The 17,876-nt window shown below is 30.9% G+C and overlaps 3 protein-coding genes and 7 non-coding genes across 10 annotated transcripts; all 10 read left to right on the forward strand.

Annotated features, from left to right (window-relative positions):
* Window positions 1-2,194: 2,194 nt before the first annotated feature.
* LOC107024251 (peroxidase 3-like) lies at window positions 2,195-3,891 on the forward strand. The gene is made up of 4 exons (XM_015225191.1): window positions 2,195-2,467; window positions 2,702-2,899; window positions 3,030-3,192; window positions 3,269-3,891. Exons 1-4 carry the CDS (start codon window positions 2,261-2,263, stop codon window positions 3,685-3,687), a joined length of 987 nt encoding a protein of 328 aa, XP_015080677.1. The 5' UTR covers window positions 2,195-2,260; the 3' UTR covers window positions 3,688-3,891.
* A 3,009-nt stretch (window positions 3,892-6,900) lies between these two features.
* Window positions 6,901-8,614, forward strand: LOC107025244 (peroxidase 3-like; the record flags this gene model as incomplete). The annotated part of the gene is made up of 4 exons (XM_027918540.1): window positions 6,901-7,146; window positions 7,289-7,486; window positions 7,592-7,754; window positions 8,020-8,614. Coding segments are annotated over 4 exons (1,026 nt in total), but the record flags the coding sequence as incomplete, so codon positions are not given.
* Window positions 8,615-12,494: 3,880 nt separating this feature from the next.
* On the forward strand, window positions 12,495-16,328 carry LOC107025463 (peroxidase 3-like). The gene is made up of 4 exons (XM_015226250.2): window positions 12,495-13,466; window positions 13,580-13,805; window positions 13,941-14,103; window positions 14,363-16,328. The coding sequence occupies exons 1-4, from the start codon at window positions 13,267-13,269 to the stop codon at window positions 14,779-14,781; spliced, it is 1,008 nt and encodes a 335-aa protein (XP_015081736.1). The 5' UTR covers window positions 12,495-13,266; the 3' UTR covers window positions 14,782-16,328.
* Window positions 16,329-16,507: 179 nt separating this feature from the next.
* On the forward strand, window positions 16,508-16,609 carry LOC114078195. Its single transcript, XR_003579736.1, has one exon. It is a non-coding gene; the product is annotated as a small nucleolar RNA Z157/R69/R10 (small nucleolar RNA).
* A 94-nt stretch (window positions 16,610-16,703) lies between these two features.
* LOC114078113 lies at window positions 16,704-16,791 on the forward strand. Its single transcript, XR_003579658.1, has one exon. It is a non-coding gene; the product is annotated as a small nucleolar RNA R11/Z151 (small nucleolar RNA).
* A 68-nt stretch (window positions 16,792-16,859) lies between these two features.
* LOC114078114 lies at window positions 16,860-16,968 on the forward strand. Its single transcript, XR_003579659.1, has one exon. It is a non-coding gene; the product is annotated as a small nucleolar RNA Z152/R70/R12 (small nucleolar RNA).
* Window positions 16,969-17,068: 100 nt separating this feature from the next.
* Window positions 17,069-17,194, forward strand: LOC114078126. Its single transcript, XR_003579668.1, has one exon. It is a non-coding gene; the product is annotated as a small nucleolar RNA snoR80 (small nucleolar RNA).
* A 126-nt stretch (window positions 17,195-17,320) lies between these two features.
* Window positions 17,321-17,421, forward strand: LOC114078107. Its single transcript, XR_003579653.1, has one exon. It is a non-coding gene; the product is annotated as a small nucleolar RNA Z157/R69/R10 (small nucleolar RNA).
* Window positions 17,422-17,504: 83 nt separating this feature from the next.
* Window positions 17,505-17,593, forward strand: LOC114078112. Its single transcript, XR_003579657.1, has one exon. It is a non-coding gene; the product is annotated as a small nucleolar RNA R11/Z151 (small nucleolar RNA).
* Window positions 17,594-17,650: 57 nt separating this feature from the next.
* LOC114078127 lies at window positions 17,651-17,778 on the forward strand. The gene has a single exon (XR_003579669.1). It is a non-coding gene; the product is annotated as a small nucleolar RNA snoR80 (small nucleolar RNA).
* Window positions 17,779-17,876: the final 98 nt, after the last annotated feature.

A 17,876-nucleotide genomic window follows, 5' to 3' on the forward strand; every position in this document is an offset into this window, starting at 1 on the left:
TTTTTTTTATCCCTTTTCTCTAGCCTTTAATATATTCTTTCTTTCAAGCAAAGAGTGTTGGGAATTATTTTCTAGAGATGTACTAATATACAGACACGCATATACATATATCCCTTATAAGAAAATGGTTATAGATAAAATTTCGTAGCTAAACTGTAAAAATTCATGTTAATTTCATTTAATTATGAATTAACAATAAATTATATTAAAATTCAATTAGCTAAGAGCTACTTAACATTGAATTAGCTAAAGATTATCAATAAATTTTTTAACTTAATTTAAATTTTCTGGTAATGATACTTAAAAGACAGACATACTTGTCAACTAAGCAAACCAGAAATTTCAACATACATTTATACATACCTTGTACGGACCATGTTATTCAGTGTCCGAAGTTAAAAGGTAAAAATAATTGTCAAAAATTTTAAAGGGGTACATCAATTTCTTTTTTAACCAAAAGGACAAAATTGTTAATTTACCAGCGATTTTGTCCGAACTTTTTTCCCTTTTACAAAAATATAGCTGCCCATGCAGCGTTTTCATAAAAAAAAAAATTAAATTGCTGCCCATGCAGCGTTTTCATAAAAAAATTTGTTTTTTAAAAAAATCTAGGCAGCGATTTTAGAGGGGAATTTTTTTTTGGGAGGACAGCGATTTCCTGTGGAACCTTTTTTCTTCTTTTTTAAAAATTTGGCGCCTTGGCAGCTAGGCAGCTATTTTAGTTAATTAATTATTTTTTAAAAAAATATTGCTACCATTTTATTTCTTAAAATCGTATTAAATGTTGGCGAATTTTTTAAAAAATAAATTTTATGATTTAAAAATAATAATTGACGGTGATTTATTTTTTTAAAAAAAATTCCACCAAAATTTCTACTTGGCCAGCGATTTTTTTGTTAAAAAAATCAGCGATTTTCCTGAAGAAAAAAGATTTTCAAAAATCGTGCCATTCCTTGTTTGGATCATTGTTACCCATTGTTTCATAATGTATTGTATTATATTATACTCTATTGTACTGTATTGTATGGTAGATACAAATGTTTGGTTAGATTGTATTTTTTGTTGTTGTTTAGTAACATTTTAATTGTTTGGTTTGATTGTATCGTACTGTATTATAATTTATAAAGTTACTTAAATATCCTTAATTATTCTAGGGTAGGAGGTTTGACTAGATTTAAATAATTAAGGTAAAGGGTAAAATAGTATTTTAAAATATAATGTAAAGATATAATTGAAAAAAGAAATTAAGTAACAATGGAAACACACCAAATTGGTTATTCCATAAAATAGGGGTTTCCATTGTTATGTAACAACGAAATTTAACAACACAGTACAATCCATTTTAAGTAACAACCAAAAGAAATATTGTAGGTATAATAAATATACAATACAATGGATAACAATGATCCAAACATAGTGTAAAGGGGATTCATTCAAATGGTGAATCTCCTTGAGTTCTTTATGTATATATTTTTTTGAGTCTGCTTGAATGAACTTATTTAAGTTGTTTTTAATTTAAAATAATTTTTAAGTACTTTTTATTATTTTGTGTAGGATAAAAAATTATTTTTAAACACTTATTTAAAATCTAAAGCGTAAATCAAAACTTCTAACTTATTTTTTTTACTTTTAAGTCATAAGTTATAAGTTCATTCAAACAAATTCTTTTATCTTTTGACATATAAATCATCGGTTATAAGTCTATCAAACTAATTTTGGATAAACAAAAGAATATGCCAAAAACCTATACGTGAGCTGTTAGAAGTGTAATGGTAGCAGGTATTAACATTTTTAATTATTGAAATAACGTGTTCCACTTTTTTTTAAAAAAATAAAATTAAATAACTTGTACCTCTTTTTTAAAAAAATACTAACTTGTGTGCCTCGCATGCATGTACAATCATAAACATCAATATCTATTTAGGAGCAGGTCTACCAAATTGTGTAAATTAAATAGATTTAAAAAAAAAAAAGGAGCAAATAAGATTTTTTGTATCTAAAATAATTGAGTCAACATGAACATGGAACATAAATCATACAGAATGAGTCCAATTAGAAAGAGTCTAAAATTAAACCATTTTATATTGTTATTAAAAGTTCATATTTAAATAAAATAATCACATGTTAGTTACTAGCTTGATTAGCAAGCCCACTAGGTCCCCTATAAATTCACTATTATGCTAATAGATTTGACATGTGTGTGAGTACAAAAACACATCAAAGAAAAACAGAAGTTTCTTTGAGACAAAGCAAATAACAAATGGCTTCATTTAGCTATTTGATGAGTGTTTTGGTATTATGTGTAATCATAGGTTATACAAATGCACAATTAGAGCTTAATTTTTATGCTAAAAGCTGTCCAAAAGCTGAGAAAATTATTAAAGATTTTGTTCAGCAACAAGTTCCTAAGGCTCCAAATACTGCAGCAGCCATACTCAGAATGCATTTCCATGATTGCTTTGTCAGGGTAAGTAAAGCATTATTATTCCTTTCGTTTCAATTTACGTAACTCACTTTTTTTTTTAGTAGTTCAGTGTCTTACCTGACATGTTTAATATTATAAAATTCACAAGCTATTTTTATTTTCTTGAACTTCGTGTCCAGTCAAACTACTAAGACGGGTAAAATTAGACAGGGGAGTGTGATTTTTGCCCTGTTTTGCAGACAGAGTGATTCTTTGTATTTGATTTGATCTTTGCAGGGTTGTGATGGATCTGTACTTCTCAATTTCACTTCGACTAACGGAAATCAAACTGAAAAACTAGCAAATCCTAATTTGACATTGAGAGGTTTCTCATTCATTGATGCTGTGAAGAGATTAGTTGAAGCTGAATGCCCCGGAGTTGTTTCTTGTGCTGATATTGTCGCGTTGGTTGCTAGAGATGCAGTTGTGGCTACAGTAAGTAAATCAAATTTACGAAATTTTTGAATAAACATGTCCAGGGGTTTAAGAGATCTGAATAAAACACGTCAAGTTTAGAGGTATTCTGCTTTTATGTATCTAATTGTCTTTGTGTTTCGGGTCATAGGGAGGTCCTTTTTGGAATGTGCCAACTGGTAGAAGAGATGGAACGATATCAAATGTGTCAGAAGCCAATGCTGATATCCCAGCACCAACTAGTAACTTTACTAGACTACAACAATCCTTCGCGAAGAAAGGTCTTGATCTGAATGACCTGGTCCTTCTATCAGGTACGAGTTTAAGTTGTACATACTGACAGTTTATACTACGGTAAAGTTACTAAATAATAGTACTATTTTCTTACAGGTGCACATACTATTGGAGTGTCTCGTTGCTCTTCATTTTCAGAGCGTCTATACAATTTCACCGGGGTTGTAGGTACGCAAGATCCATCTCTAGACAGTGAATACGCGGATAATCTCAAGTCAAGAAAATGCAGATCAATCAATGACAATACTACTATAGTAGAAATGGATCCAGGTAGTTTCAAGACATTTGATCTTAGCTACTTCAAGCTTTTGCTCAAAAGGAGAGGTCTGTTCCAATCCGATGCAGCATTGACAACACGCACGTCAACGAAATCGTTTATCGAGCAGCTTGTAGATGGACCACTCAACGAATTTTTCGATGAATTTGCTAAATCGATGGAGAAAATGGGAAGAGTTGAAGTTAAGACAGGGAGTGCTGGTGAAATCAGGAAGCATTGTGCATTTGTGAATAATTGAAATTGAAGTTTTAATTAATGATTTTGTGTTTTGTATTTATAGTTTATGTGTACTGTTGAGTTAATTGTTTGGTGTAATATGTATCATGTACTTTTTATATTTATTTCAATTGTAATTTTGCAGTTTGTTGGTGTTTTGTAGCAATAAAAGTGATGTGATGAAGAGCATTTCCATAAATTGAAAAAAAAAGGGGATCTTTTCCTAGCTGGGTATTGTCTTTATGTTATCTTCTTTATGCTTTAGATTGTTTATGTTATAAAATAAAGCAAACAAAAGTTTAAAATTCTTGTGAAATTTGTACTAGTTTATTCTACTTGAGATTCTTGGAAGATTTAGAAAAATATCAAATTATACCGTACGGAAAAAATTTATCCACACCAGGTGTTTATATCAAAATACAATTTTCATTATTATGTTATTCTATGAAGTAAAACACATATTACTTGATTAAAATTAAATAAAATAAACTATAAATTTAAGCAAATGACATATAATACTGTTGTTTTCTCTTGAAATTAAAGTAAGAAAAATGTATCAAAATAAGCCATCAATACATGTTCTTTTACTAGCTTAATTGAAGTAGTCTTAGAAACAAGGAAGACTTTGAAAATATTCTCCAATGTTTTATTTAAAAGAAATTAATGTTTCTTACTTATTTTCTGGTGTTCAATAAATAGTAAGAAAATATTATCTTAAAAGTATTTATATATAATCTAACGAAATACAGTGCGGGCGAAATGAGATGGACACTGAGGATTTGTGTGTGGTGGGGTACTGAGGTTTCGAGGACGTTGGGCGGGTGAAGAGAAAACAATTAATTTGGAAGGTAAATTATGAAACTTGTTCCTTTAATTTTATTAGGATTTTTTTTTCATTTTCGAAGAAATTATTTTTGAAGGAAAAAAAATTCCAATAGATTTTGACCATATGAGAAAATTAGAAGTGTGTTTTCTTCTCCACCAAACACACTAGCTAGGAAGGTGACAAAATGGTAAGCAACACAAGCACATATTTATTCGATTAACCATCATATATAATATCTCCTCCAAATCCAATATGTTAAAATGACTTGAATTTTTTTTAATCGATGTAACATTAATATACTATACTCTGTCGGTTTTGATTAGTTTGTTCTAATTTTTTGTTAGTCTGATTAAAAATGTCATTTTTTTAAGAGCAAATTAATAATTTCAATTTTTCAAATAACATATACAATATTTTAAATTATAAAATTTGTTTCCATATAAAATTTAATAAAATGAGATGTATTAATAGAATAAGAATTAATTAGTAATTAAGTGATAAATTTTATTTTGATTTTTAGAAATGAAATGAAGTAAGCATTTGAACGCCCTTCAAATGGAGGACTGGGCTTGGCTGGAAAGGAATACACTGTTAAAATTCCAATGATGAATTCTAAAGCCCATAAGCTGACTCGAGCCTAAGGAGCGATATCTGCTTTTGATTAATGAAAAAAATCTATCTTTTTCTATTTAGATCGAAATCGATTCGACGATCTTTTTGACTATATACGTAAATATATAATAGTTATAGTTCAACTATTTTTCTAAATTTCAACGGTGAAATTTTTTGTTTTTGAAATTTTTTTTATTTTTTTTTTTTAAAAAAATAAGACGGCAAGACCCAAGGGGCCATATGTATTATATTAAGGGAAAATTGTATATAATAGCAAATTATTAATTCAAATTAGATGCTATAAATATACTTTGATTTAATTGTACCCCTATAACAAACTATTACTATTATCGCCTCTCTCCCTGGTGGAACTTCACTCACCACTCTCGTTTGGTGGCAGTCTCGCTCGCCTCTCTCACTTTTATACAAACACAAATATATAAAATGCGTTTGTGTTTGTATAAAGCGAGATAAGATTGAACATATATATATACATATGTTCTTTTTTTTTCGTTTCTCTCTCTCCTCTCTCCCTCTCCCAGATCTCGCCCGTCACCCTCGTCTCTCTTGCTTATACAAACAGAAACGAAATGTATAAATTGCATTTTTGTTTGTAAAAAGGGAGAGAAAATGTATAGACATGCAAATAGATATATCTTCGTTCGATATACTTATAATTATACAATATAAATATTTTCATGCCCAGTTTTCTTTTGTCTTTCTCTCTTTCTCATTTTATGCATACACATATTATACAAATGATCTTTTGTATACAACTGTTTTCTTTTGTATATGTATAACGAATTATATAACTGCTCTCTTTGTATATGTATAATGAATTATACAACTTCTTTTTTTGTATATGTATAGCAAAATATACATATATGTCTGCTATAGAGCGCAATTATGCAAACTATCGTTATAATATACAAATATAATTTTTATGTTTGCTCCGAAAGTTACTCTTAAATTAAAAAGTGATTTCATTGTAACTTTTTTTTATTTTTCCATTAAATGCCAAAGGCATACGAGATTTTGCATGGGAAAGTTGACTATAAATTAAATTAATTAACACAAAAAGTACTATTGGCCTTATCTTCTCAACAAACGCAGAATCAATCAATCAATCAGTCTTATCAAGACAGGATTAGTTTTTGGTGAAGTTTTTTTTATTGAATAATACCGTATTCCAACTTTCTAAAAACCTAATCACTATTATTTAATTAACTATGCAACTATGTTGATCCTTACATTATGGCTTTCACATCAAAGATGAATGAATAGCAAAGTCAGTTTGTCCAGTTCATATATATGTATGTGCTAATTATACTACGTAGCAGGTACTACTACTACGTGCTAATTAGTCAAAAAATTGACTTCCACATGCCCATGACGAACAAGTAAACTATGATGGAAACAGAATTGCAGTCAAAGTATAAAGAATCATATACGAAAAAGTTAAGTGAATTCTGCATATAATATGTATATAAAAGTTTTGCCTATTACTTGGACTAGGGTGGCTCCGTCCAATGGAGGAACTAAGTAGTGTCAAGAGAGTTAACCTAACTCCCTTCGTCAAAAAATTACGCCGTGCAAATAGAGTAAAAATGAGTTTTACTCTATTTGGTGTTTGATCCTTTAAACAATCTTAATATAGGTGTTTGTTTAAGCATCAAAATGATTGAGGTTGGTCATAATAAAAGGAATCTCACTTAATTATAAGCCCTACTGAAAGAGACATACTATAACTAATCTAATTTCTAGTCCTATAAATTGGCTTTCATCCTCTCTAGTTGATGTGTGACACAAAGAAAAAAAAATACTAAGAAGGTCTCTTCTACTTTTGGGTTGGGTTTCTTTGTTATTTGTATTGTAGGTATATTTTTAGATGCTAGTCATGCTCAATTACAACTAAATTTCTATGCCAAGAGTTGTCCAAAAGCAGAAAAAATTATTGAGGACTATGTCCACATGCACATCCCTAAGGCACCATCTCTTGCAGCAGCCTTATTGCGACTTCATTTCCATGATTGCTTTGTTAGGGTACGTTAACATTTTATCATATGTTCAATTGAGTAGGCCATAAGTCGAGTGTCTAAATGAAATTTATCGACAAATTTAAGGGGTTATGTAGTCGGTGCATTCTGCTCCTAATTAAGTGTTTTTTTTTAAAAAAAAAATACAGGGTTGTGATGGTTCTGTACTTCTGAATTTCACTTCGAGCACGAAGAATCAGACTGAAAAAGTGGCTGTTCCGAATCAAACATTGAGAGGTTTCTCATTCATAGATGGAGTGAAGAAAATAGTTGAAGCTGAATGCCCTGGAGTTGTTTCTTGTGCTGATATTGTTACTTTGGTTGCTAGAGACTCTGTCGTAGTCACTGTAAGTATCAAACTAAATATTTAGCTATGTAACTTAACATCGTGTGTAGATATAGTTTGAACTTACAAAATCCGTGTTCTTATTATCTTCTTGTTTGCATGATAGGGAGGACCTTTCTGGAATGTGCCAACTGGTAGAAGAGATGGAAAAATATCAAATGCTTCTGAAGCATTGGCAAATATTCCACCTCCAACAAGTAACTTGTCTAGTCTCCAAACATCTTTTGCCAACAAGGGTCTTGACCTAAAAGACTTGGTCCTCTTATCTGGTAAACTAAATTGAAGTACATAATACATTTATTTTTATGTTTACTTCCACATATTCCATAATGAACACAGAACAAAAAGAAGTGCAGCCTATGCACTATTGGTTGGACTGAACTCATATTTTTTAAAAGTACAATCAGTTCAAATCTTGAATCTACTTCTCGTAACAAGCATATCTACACTAATTTTAAATCTTGCATTTGGCTATGGTAATAATTTTTTCATGTTTGGGCATAACTACAACAGAGGTCCTTTTTTAATTCTCAGGTGCTCACACTATTGGAGTCTCTCATTGTTCGTCATTTTCAACACGTTTGTACAATTTCACCGGTGTTTTGGGCTCACAAGATCCATCTCTAGACAGTGAATATGCATCCAATCTTAAGGGGAAGAAATGCAAATCAATCAACGACAATACAACGATAGTTGAGATGGATCCTGGTAGTTTCAGGACATTTGATCTAAGCTACTACAAGCTTTTGCTCAAAAGGAGAGGCCTATTTCAATCTGATGCAGCTTTAACAACAAGTTCTACAACAAAATCATACATTAACAAGCTAGTTAAAGGTTCACTAGAAGAATTCAACGCGGAATTTGCAAAGGCGATGGAGAAAATGGGAAGGATAGAAGTAAAGACTGGCTCTGCTGGTGAAATTAGAAAACAATGTGCATTTGTGAACAAGTAGAGAACCTATATATATGTACTTAAAAATTTCGAATTTATGTTTGTATTTTGTTATTGTTTTTCTGAAGATTATTTGTATTAATGTTCCTTTGTATAGTTTGTTTGTCATTCTGCTTTTGTACCTTGATTGGGAGTGTCCAAAATAAAATTCCAATGACAACAACCTTTTCTTCTCCATTTTTGTTGTACTAATTTGGTGTAGATTTTTCAGTTTCCTAAAAGTAAAATTTTACTCAAGTGTTACAAGTCGACATAGGTAATGATTTATCATTTTAAAAAGTTGAGAAAATTATAGTAAAGGAGAACTCTATTTTTTACTTCCTAAATAGTAAAACTTTTACATATAATGGTAAAAACTACATACGGGGGATTCTTCCTAACTATAATTTTTCATGTTTTACTCTTCAAATTGGCTTCTTTTAATATATTAAGATCACATATTTTAAGCAAGAGGATGGAGCAGTTGATTTAGACAACTAATCTAATAACTAGAACTTTTTTTAATTTTTATTTTGGTCCAGAAACTACAAGTTGACTCAGAAGAATTTGGTGTAGATAAAGTTTTAAATAGAAGATTAAGTTGCGGGGAAATAATATGGAAAAAAAAATACTTCTCTTTTGTCCCCCTCCCCCCCATTGAAATCCATTAGACCATTTTTTTGATAATCATATTAGTTAATTAGCTAATATAATTATAATTTGAATTAGTTATGACTCACAACTTAATTTTAGATGTAATAATGAAATAATGTTATTTCTCTCTTCTCTCCTCTCTCATCTTTTATACCTATATAAATACAATTTACACACATACGTATATAATTATATGTCACATATATAAATATAATTAGTCTCTCTCCTTTCTCTGCCCTCTCACACCCGTCTCTCTCCTCACTTTCCCAATCTTTCTCATCTCTCTCCTCTTTTTCCCAATCTCGCTCGCGCACACGCACGTGCGAACGCCACGCATGCGCACACACACATTATGCAGATATACATATACAATTCACCTCTTCCCTCGTTCGCCTCTTCTTCCTCTGACATGTAGCTACGAATCGTAATTAGCAAACTGTAATTATGGATATAATTAAGTTATTTTTGAGTAGCTATAAGTAAAAATTCCCTATAAATAATAGTTATAGTCCAATCATTTCTTCAATTTCAAAAGCGAATTTTTCTTTTTTGGAATAAGTTTTCACTGTCCCCTGTTGGCTCTATAGCTATAATTTTGATAATTGCGCTTCATAATTATAGTTCTATTTGCTATAGCGACTGCTGTTTTGTATATTTTTATCCATTTGTATATTTTGCTTACGAATATACAAATAGGGCAAGTATATACAAATTCTGTATTTATATATTTGAGAATTTTTCAAAATCCCGTTTGTATACACTTTCCAATATACAAACTCTTGTCGTATATGCATTTTATTATTAAAATAAAATATTAAGTGTATATGTTGGTGGGTATAAATTTGTTGGGATATATACTATTAACCATGTGTTAAGAAATAATATTTATTAGAAAATAAATATTTGCTCAATTTCAATAGATCATATATTCGTTTATGATGTCCATTTACTTATATAGTAGATGATTTAGTGTGTAGAGTTTTAGCTTATACACAGAGGATCAAATCATCGGTTTTTATAAGTATAAAGTTTTTGGTTCATAATCTAAGATGGAAATTGAACATGTCATCGGGTACGATTGTAGCACAAGGTTATATGTAATTTCTCTTGATTATGGGAACGGTATAGTTCCAACTTCTTGTGCTAGTACATTTTGTATGTATTGAACGAGACCGAGTAGAGATAGTTGTTGTAGACTGACTGACAAAAACATATTCTCTAAATTATTAGATGTAATTATATTCTTAATCCTGGTATAATTATTATGATTTGTATACATTAATTATCATTTTGATTTATTAAAAGGTGAGATCCTGAGATGGGTCAATATGTCTGATAAGTTGGGTGATAATAATATATGTTAGTGAAATAATAAGTTAGTTGATGGAATCCATGTCTCGTTATAGAGATTGATTGATATGCCTTTTTGAGAAACTTATAAGTTTTCACGTTTATGAATCTGACACATGAAATAAATTAAGCAGTGCTCTAAAGGAAATTAATCATTAAGTTAAATTCGTCAGTAATTTAATTTATTGATTAGTATCTGAAATCTTAACATAGGAAATTACATAAATGTTTAATGGGAAATTACGAAATATAAATAGAGGAGTGCAATTACATATTTCTAGTGGAATGATTTGAAATTTATTATGGTAAGAATAATTCGAATTAATTATTTGAAATTATTTCCATAATAGGAAGTCTCGGTAATTAATTTTGTGGTCCCTATAGTGTCCATATTTAATTAAAACTTAGAATTCTATTTCTATGGAAAAAAAGGAAGAATAATATAATTTTTTCTAGTCTTCTAGAAAAACTAGGTTTTTTTTGTCCTTTTTGGATTAGGAAGAAATCTCTATAAATAGGGATTCTCCTAACCTAGAAAGAAGAGGGATTAGTTTTCTACTCGATATTTACTCACCTAAGTATTGAGAGAGTTCGGATGTGACCTGTGATCACTGTTGTAGAAGACCATAGCTATCTTTTAGATTCATTTGAAGTTTTTTCTATTTTGGGGATTCGCTTGAAGGTATCCGCTCACGCTTTAAGAGGTAAATTTCAGTATGTTGATGTGTTCTAGCATGATATATGTTTTAGCATAAACGATATTGATTATCTATTATTCATGTAAGTAGTAAAGATCCCGATATGCTTCCGTTGTGCATATATGTTTTCTAACAAAATTATGGTGAAAGATGACTATTGATTCGTGTAACTATATGACTATTAGTTCTTGTTACTCTCATGGTCATTAGTTTCTAGTAATTTATATTGCCATTAGTTTCTTGTAACTTACGTAACATCTATCACATTCATCTAGCCACATTACTATGTCACATTCTACACATTGATTATATGGAAGCTCTTCACTTATGAATATTGGTGTTTCTTCATTTGTGAAGGAAAGTAAGAAAAATATGATGTGTGAAAAATATTGGAGTGGGTAGTAGTAAAAGAGAGTTAAGAAAAAGAGAATATTCTAAGTCTTTAATTGTATTCACTATGAAAAAGAGAATATTTATCTAATGAAGGAAGGTGTTCTTATGTGGAGTTTTGGACTCTTCAACTAATCCAGAGTTGTATAACGTTGTTGGGCTGTTGTATTCCGAAGGGGATAAGTCAAGAGTGGTTGTTGGATCGGTATAGATTATGTCGTAATGGTCTTGAATCTTCTTAAAGAAAGTGAACTATTCGCGCCTCAGCATAAGGATTTATTCCCCTTGACACAATAGGTTATTGTCGCCTAGTGATTTTAGATCTTGATAATGAATTTCAAACACCTTGAATGAGTTAATGTCACGTTAGACACCCTTTGTAAAATTTCTGCCACTGCGACTAAGGCATACGTGATCTTACTCTTTGCATGGGGATTAGTTGATTGAAAACATAAATTGATTTAGACAAAAAGTACTATCGGCCTAATTATCTTCTCAGCAAACGCAGAATCAATCAGTCTTATCGAGGCAGGATTAGTTATATGTAATTGATTTTTGGTGAAGTTTTTATTATTATTATTATAATTATTATTATTATTGAATACTCCTTCCATCCACTATTGTTTATCATGATTTCTATTTTTAGAGTCAAAACTATAATAAATTTGACTAACATTTAAAGATGTATTTTTTCATCATATTAATATGTAAAAAATTGCAATTTATAGTACTTTTGATATAGTTTCTGAATATCTAATTCTTTTGTTTAAAATATCGAATTAATGTAATCTAATTTAACTTTAAAAATTAGTCAAATTGACTTTCAAAAAACGCAACCATGACAAATAAAAATGAACAAAGGGTGTACCACCATATTCCAACTTTTTAAGACGTAATCTCTATTATTTTAATCAAGCAATTATGTTGATCCTTACATTATGCCTTTCGCATCAAAGATGAATAAATAGCAAAGTCAGTTTGTCCAGTTCATATATATGTATGTGCTAATAATACTACGTAGCAGGTACTACTACTAAGTGCTAATTATTGAAAAATTGACTTCCACATGCACAGTAAACTATGACGGGATCAAAATTTTCACTACGTGAAATCAAAGTATAAAAAAACTCAAGTGAAATCAACATTTAATATATACATAAAAGTTTTGCCTATTTATATATACAATGTAATTTTGAAGTAAAATGGGTGTCAACAAACACCACTTGGACATGGGTTGCTCCATCAACTGGCAGAACTAAGTAGTGTCGAGAATTAACCTACTCCCTTCGTCAAAAATTTACACTATGCAAATAGAGTAAAAATGAGTTTTTTTTTGAAAAAAATTATGTGTGAGTTGTTGAATCTTCTTAACCTTTAATAATATTCAAGTATATATGTTCAAATTATAACTGTGTCATTTCAAAATCTTTTTGAATCCCCTTATATAAGTTTCTGATTCCGTGATAACTACACCATTACGCACACACACATGTATAACATTTTTTCTAAATAACTATCTATATTTTTCTTTCATTTGGTATTTGATCCTTTAAACAATCCTAATATAGGTGTTTGCTTAAACATCAAATGATTGAGGTTGGTCACAATAAAATTCTCACTTAATTAGAAGCTCTATTGAAAGAGACATAATATAACTAATCTAATTTCTAGTCCTATAAATTGGTTTTCATCCTCTCGAGTTGATGTGTGATAGAAAGAAAAAAAAAATACTAAGATCTCTTTCACTAGAAATAAATAATGTCTACTTTTGGGTTGGGTCTCTTTGTTATTTGTATTGTTGGTATATTTTTAGATGCTAGTCATGCACAGTTACAATTAAATTTCTATGCCAAGAGTTGTCCAAAAGCAGAGAAAATTATTGAGGACTATGTCCACAAGCACATCCCAAATGCTCCATCTCTTGCAGCAGCCTTATTGCGACTTCATTTCCATGATTGAACTTTGTCAGGGTACGTTAACATTTCATCATATGTTCAGATGTTCAATTGAATAGGTCATAAATCGAGTGTCTAAATGAAACTTACTCAAAAGTTTAATGGTACAAGTGTTTCTTTGTTTGTTTTTTATTAATTTTGCAGGGTTGTGATGGTTCTATACTTCTGAATTTCACTTCGAGCACGAAGAATCAGACTGAAAAAGTGTCGATTTCTAATCAATCATTGAGAGGTTTCTCATTCATAGATGGAGTGAAGAAAATAGTTGAAGCTGAATGCCCTGGAGTTGTTTCTTGTGCTGATATTGTTGCCTTGATTACTAGAGACTCTGTTGTGGTCACCGTAAGTATAAAACTCGAGAAAATAACACACATACCTAAAATTAGTCAGTGAGTTCAGAATAAACGTTACACGTGTGTACATATAGTTTGAACTCACAATATCCGCCGTCTAATTTTCTTCTTCTTTGAATGATAGGGAGGACCTTTCTGGAATGTACCAACTGGTAGAAGAGATGGAAAAATATCTAATGCTTCTGAAGCATTGGCAAATATTCCACCTCCAACAAGTAACTTGTCAAGTCTCCAAACATCTTTTGCCAACAAGGGTCTTAACCTAAAAGACTTGGTCCTCTTATCTGGTAAACTAAATTGAAGTACATAATACATTTATTTTTATGTTTACTTCCACATATTCCATAATGAACACAGAACTAAAAGAAGTGCAACCTATGCACTATTGGTTCGACCGAACTCATATTTTTAAAGTACAATCAGTTCAAATCTTGAATCTACTTCTCGTAACAAGCATATCTACACTAATTTTAAATCTTGCATTTGGCTATGGTGATAATTTTTTCATGTTTGTGCATAACTACAACAGAGGTCCTTAATTCTCAGGTGCTCACACCATTGGAATCGCTCATTGTTCGTCATTTTCAACACGTTTGTACAATTTCACCGGTGCTTTAGGCACACAAGACCCATCTCTAGACAGTGAATATGCATCCAATCTTAAGGGGAAGAAATGCAAATCAATCAACGACAATACAATGATAGTTGAGATGGATCCTGGTAGTTTCAGGACATTTGATCTAAGCTACTACAAGCTTTTGCTCAAAAGGAGAGGCCTATTTCAATCTGATGCAGCTTTAACAACAAGTTCTACAACAAAATCATACATCAACCAGCTAGTTAAGGGTTCACTCGAAGAGTTCAATGCGGAATTTGCAAAGGCGATGGAGAAAATGGGAAGGATAGAAGTTAAGACTGGCTCTGCTGGTGAAATTAGAAAGCAATGTGCTTTTGTGAACAAATAGAGAACCAATGTTAGCACTTAAAATTTCAATTATTTGGCTTTATTTTTTATTTTATTTTTGTGTGTGGGGGGGGATTATTTGTATTAATGTTACCTTTGTATAGCATGTTTGTTATCTGCTTTTGTAACTTGATTGGTAGCTTCAAAATAAAATTCTAATGACAAGAGCCTTTTCGTCTCCATTACTCTTAAATCTCTTCTATTTTTAGAATTTTTGTTGTACTTAATTACTCCTTACCAATTTGTGTGAAGGAAATTCTAGTTCAAGCAAAGGGTCAAGAACACATACACTCCCTCCGTTTAAAAAAGAATGGTCTAGTTTGGCTTGTAACATAGTTTAATCTCATTATTCTAAATTAAAGTTATGTCAAATATACTAAAATGCCCTTTAATCTTATGGTCTTAAACCTACCACGTGGAATGTTAAAGTGTTACCAAAAAAGGAAAGTGATCATTCTTTTTAAACAGACTAAAAAAGAAACTAGGTCATTTCTTTTAAACATAAAAAATAAATTCGAGATGCTCTTTAGATCTGCACATTGCAAGGCCTATTTCTAGAAGCAATGATCACAACAGGATTTTTCCTATACTCAAGGGTCGAATCTGAAACCTCTAATTAAGAAAAAAAAGGATCTCAATCATCCCACCACAACTCATAAAAACAGATGAAATATATGAAGAAAGCTTTAATACTTGGAGAGGAAAACATGGAAGACTTCTTCTACGTATGTGTACACTAATCACAATAATCTAATGACTCTGACGTGTTGGTACTTGGTAAGTTGGTATGCCCATTGACAGATTCACTTCACCAAATAAACAAGAACTATAGTTGAAAATGAAAGCAAATACTAGAAAAAACAATTAAAGTATTATAATTTGAAATAATCATTATATATCGTTAGGAATTTCATTGCTTTCTTGATCGGACAAATACTAAAACAAGAAGCAAGTTAAACTCAACTTGACAAGCAATGCAACACGCATAATCAGAGTTGAGATTATAGTACCATATAGTCAGGGGCGGATCTAAGGGCCGAGGTTCTATTTTCAAGTTCTACGTACACACTATATTTTTATTTTTCGAACCCCTTTAAATAAAAATCCTAAGTTCGTAACTGCATATAGTAGAACATATAGATCATTATATCCGTACTGTACCTTCGATCATCTAATTTACCAACATGACGAAGTATATATTATTTATACAATTTAACTATATCTTTTTTGTGTATAGGTGTATATATTATATGTATAGTGAATATATATTTAATATAAAGTAAGGAATAGTAGAAGCAACGACTAATAACCACTTATCGACCATATTTTCTTTAAATAAATGTATTATATTGTAATTTCAAGTTCCATATATTAACCATATTTCAATGAAAAATTGAAAACTGGAAATTTGTTAAGATTCATATTGAATCTAATTGACGACCCAATCTCCAAACGAAGCCCATATTGCAATTAGGCCCATTATTGATTGTCCCTCCAAAACCCTAGCAAAATTCGACCCAGCCCAAACAGTACACAAAACCCTAGCTGCGTCAAATACTCATCCCCACCCCACCCCCAACCCCAACCCCTATATATACATCTCATCTCTATTACGTTCTTCATCGGCTTCTTCTGGTTATGGGTAATGTTTGGATTTATTCTTCCTAATTGCTATGATTCACATCTTTTGAATTTTCAGTTTGTTTTTTCTGTATTCAATTCTTATTATGTGTGTGATGAGGAAGCAACTTTGTGGACTAGAGTTTCTGATCTGGGGATTAGACCCCCCATTTGGTTGAAGACAAACCCTTGGCTGTCTGAGCACACTTTTTTCTTCTTCATCTTCCTGTTTTTGTTTTTCTATACTCTCATGCTTTTGCTGCAATTTCAACGATTAGGAGTTGCTTTGATAATACTTAGATCTGGCTTATGATGATAAATTTAATTTATCTTAGCGGATTTCAGTGAGATTTAATTATCAATGATCTGATTGTTACACACACTGAAGCCTTTCAATAACCACTAATTTACTCAAATTTGATTTTTTTTCTTAATTGAATTTGTTTATTGATGGAAAAGTATGCTGTGATGAGATTAAGCACCATAGGGTGTATTGGGCAGTGGAAGAAGGTTTAAAAGCCTTCTCCGTGAGCTTATTAATTAACGACTTCTCCTTCCACTGAGCATCATTTTTTCTATCAATCTTACATCTGTTTTTCTCTAAATGATTGCTTAAATCTGTAATTTGTTTGTCACAAAAATATGAAGATTCTTAATAGCGTCTATTTACCAATTCTGGGGGATTTTCAGTTCTTCTCGGTATAATGGCTCAGACGCAATATTGAAAGTGGTTATATCCTGATTGATGGACTTGTTATCAGTGCCATATTATCCTGGAAACGCCACTTAGATTTCCTTTTTAATCAATTTAATTTGTTTGTTTCACTCAATTAGATTTTGCGCATGTACTATCTGAATCACTAATTATAAAATTAATCTACGAAATCCATTGTTTTGTTGAATGCATTATTTGAATTAATAACTGTGTGATGAGGAAGCAATTTTGTGGACTAGAGTTTCTGATCTGGGGATTTAGACCCCCATTGGTTGAAGACAAACCCTTGGCTGTCTGAGCACACCTTTTTCTCTTTACATTCAAAAATTTGTAATGTGTTTTGATTGATTTTTGTAATTATTTCAATGATTTTCAATTTTTTTTTGTCATGGCTTATGATGACAATTCTAATTATCTTAGCGGATTTCTGTGAGGTTTAATTATCAATGATCTGATTTTGTTACACACACTGAGGCCCTTCAATATTTCTACATAAAATTCATAACAAGATAATAATGAAAATAATGCGTCTATTACCAATTCTGGGGGATGGTTAGTTCCTCTTGGCATAATGGCTCAGACGCAATATTGTGAGTGGTTATATCCTGATTGATGGACTTGTTATACTAGTGCCATATTATCCTGGAAACTCTACTTACATTTCTAATTGATGGATCAATTTGAAAACTTGTTGTCATTGCGCCTTTGATATGAATAATGCAGCTATAGAAAATGAAATTTGAATTTTTAATCATATTATT

Source organism: Solanum pennellii, chromosome 7, assembly GCF_001406875.1.
Source record: "Solanum pennellii chromosome 7, SPENNV200".
Lineage (NCBI taxonomy): Eukaryota > Viridiplantae > Streptophyta > Magnoliopsida > Solanales > Solanaceae > Solanum > Solanum pennellii.

Bases quoted from the DNA above. Each gene is read 5' to 3' on its own strand.
- LOC107024251 (XM_015225191.1), top strand. From the start codon at position 2,261: ATGGCTTCATTTAGCTATTTGATGAGTGTTTTGGTATTATGTGTAATC. The intron at 2,468-2,701 runs GTAAGTAAAGCA...TGATCTTTGCAG, and splicing joins TCCATGATTGCTTTGTCAGG to GGTTGTGATGGATCTGTACT. The intron at 2,900-3,029 runs GTAAGTAAATCA...TTCGGGTCATAG, and splicing joins GAGATGCAGTTGTGGCTACA to GGAGGTCCTTTTTGGAATGT.
- LOC107025463 (XM_015226250.2), top strand. From the start codon at position 13,267: ATGTCTACTTTTGGGTTGGGTCTCTTTGTTATTTGTATTGTTGGTATA. The intron at 13,806-13,940 runs GTAAGTATAAAA...TTTGAATGATAG, and splicing joins GAGACTCTGTTGTGGTCACC to GGAGGACCTTTCTGGAATGT. The intron at 14,104-14,362 runs GTAAACTAAATT...CTTAATTCTCAG, and splicing joins AGACTTGGTCCTCTTATCTG to GTGCTCACACCATTGGAATC.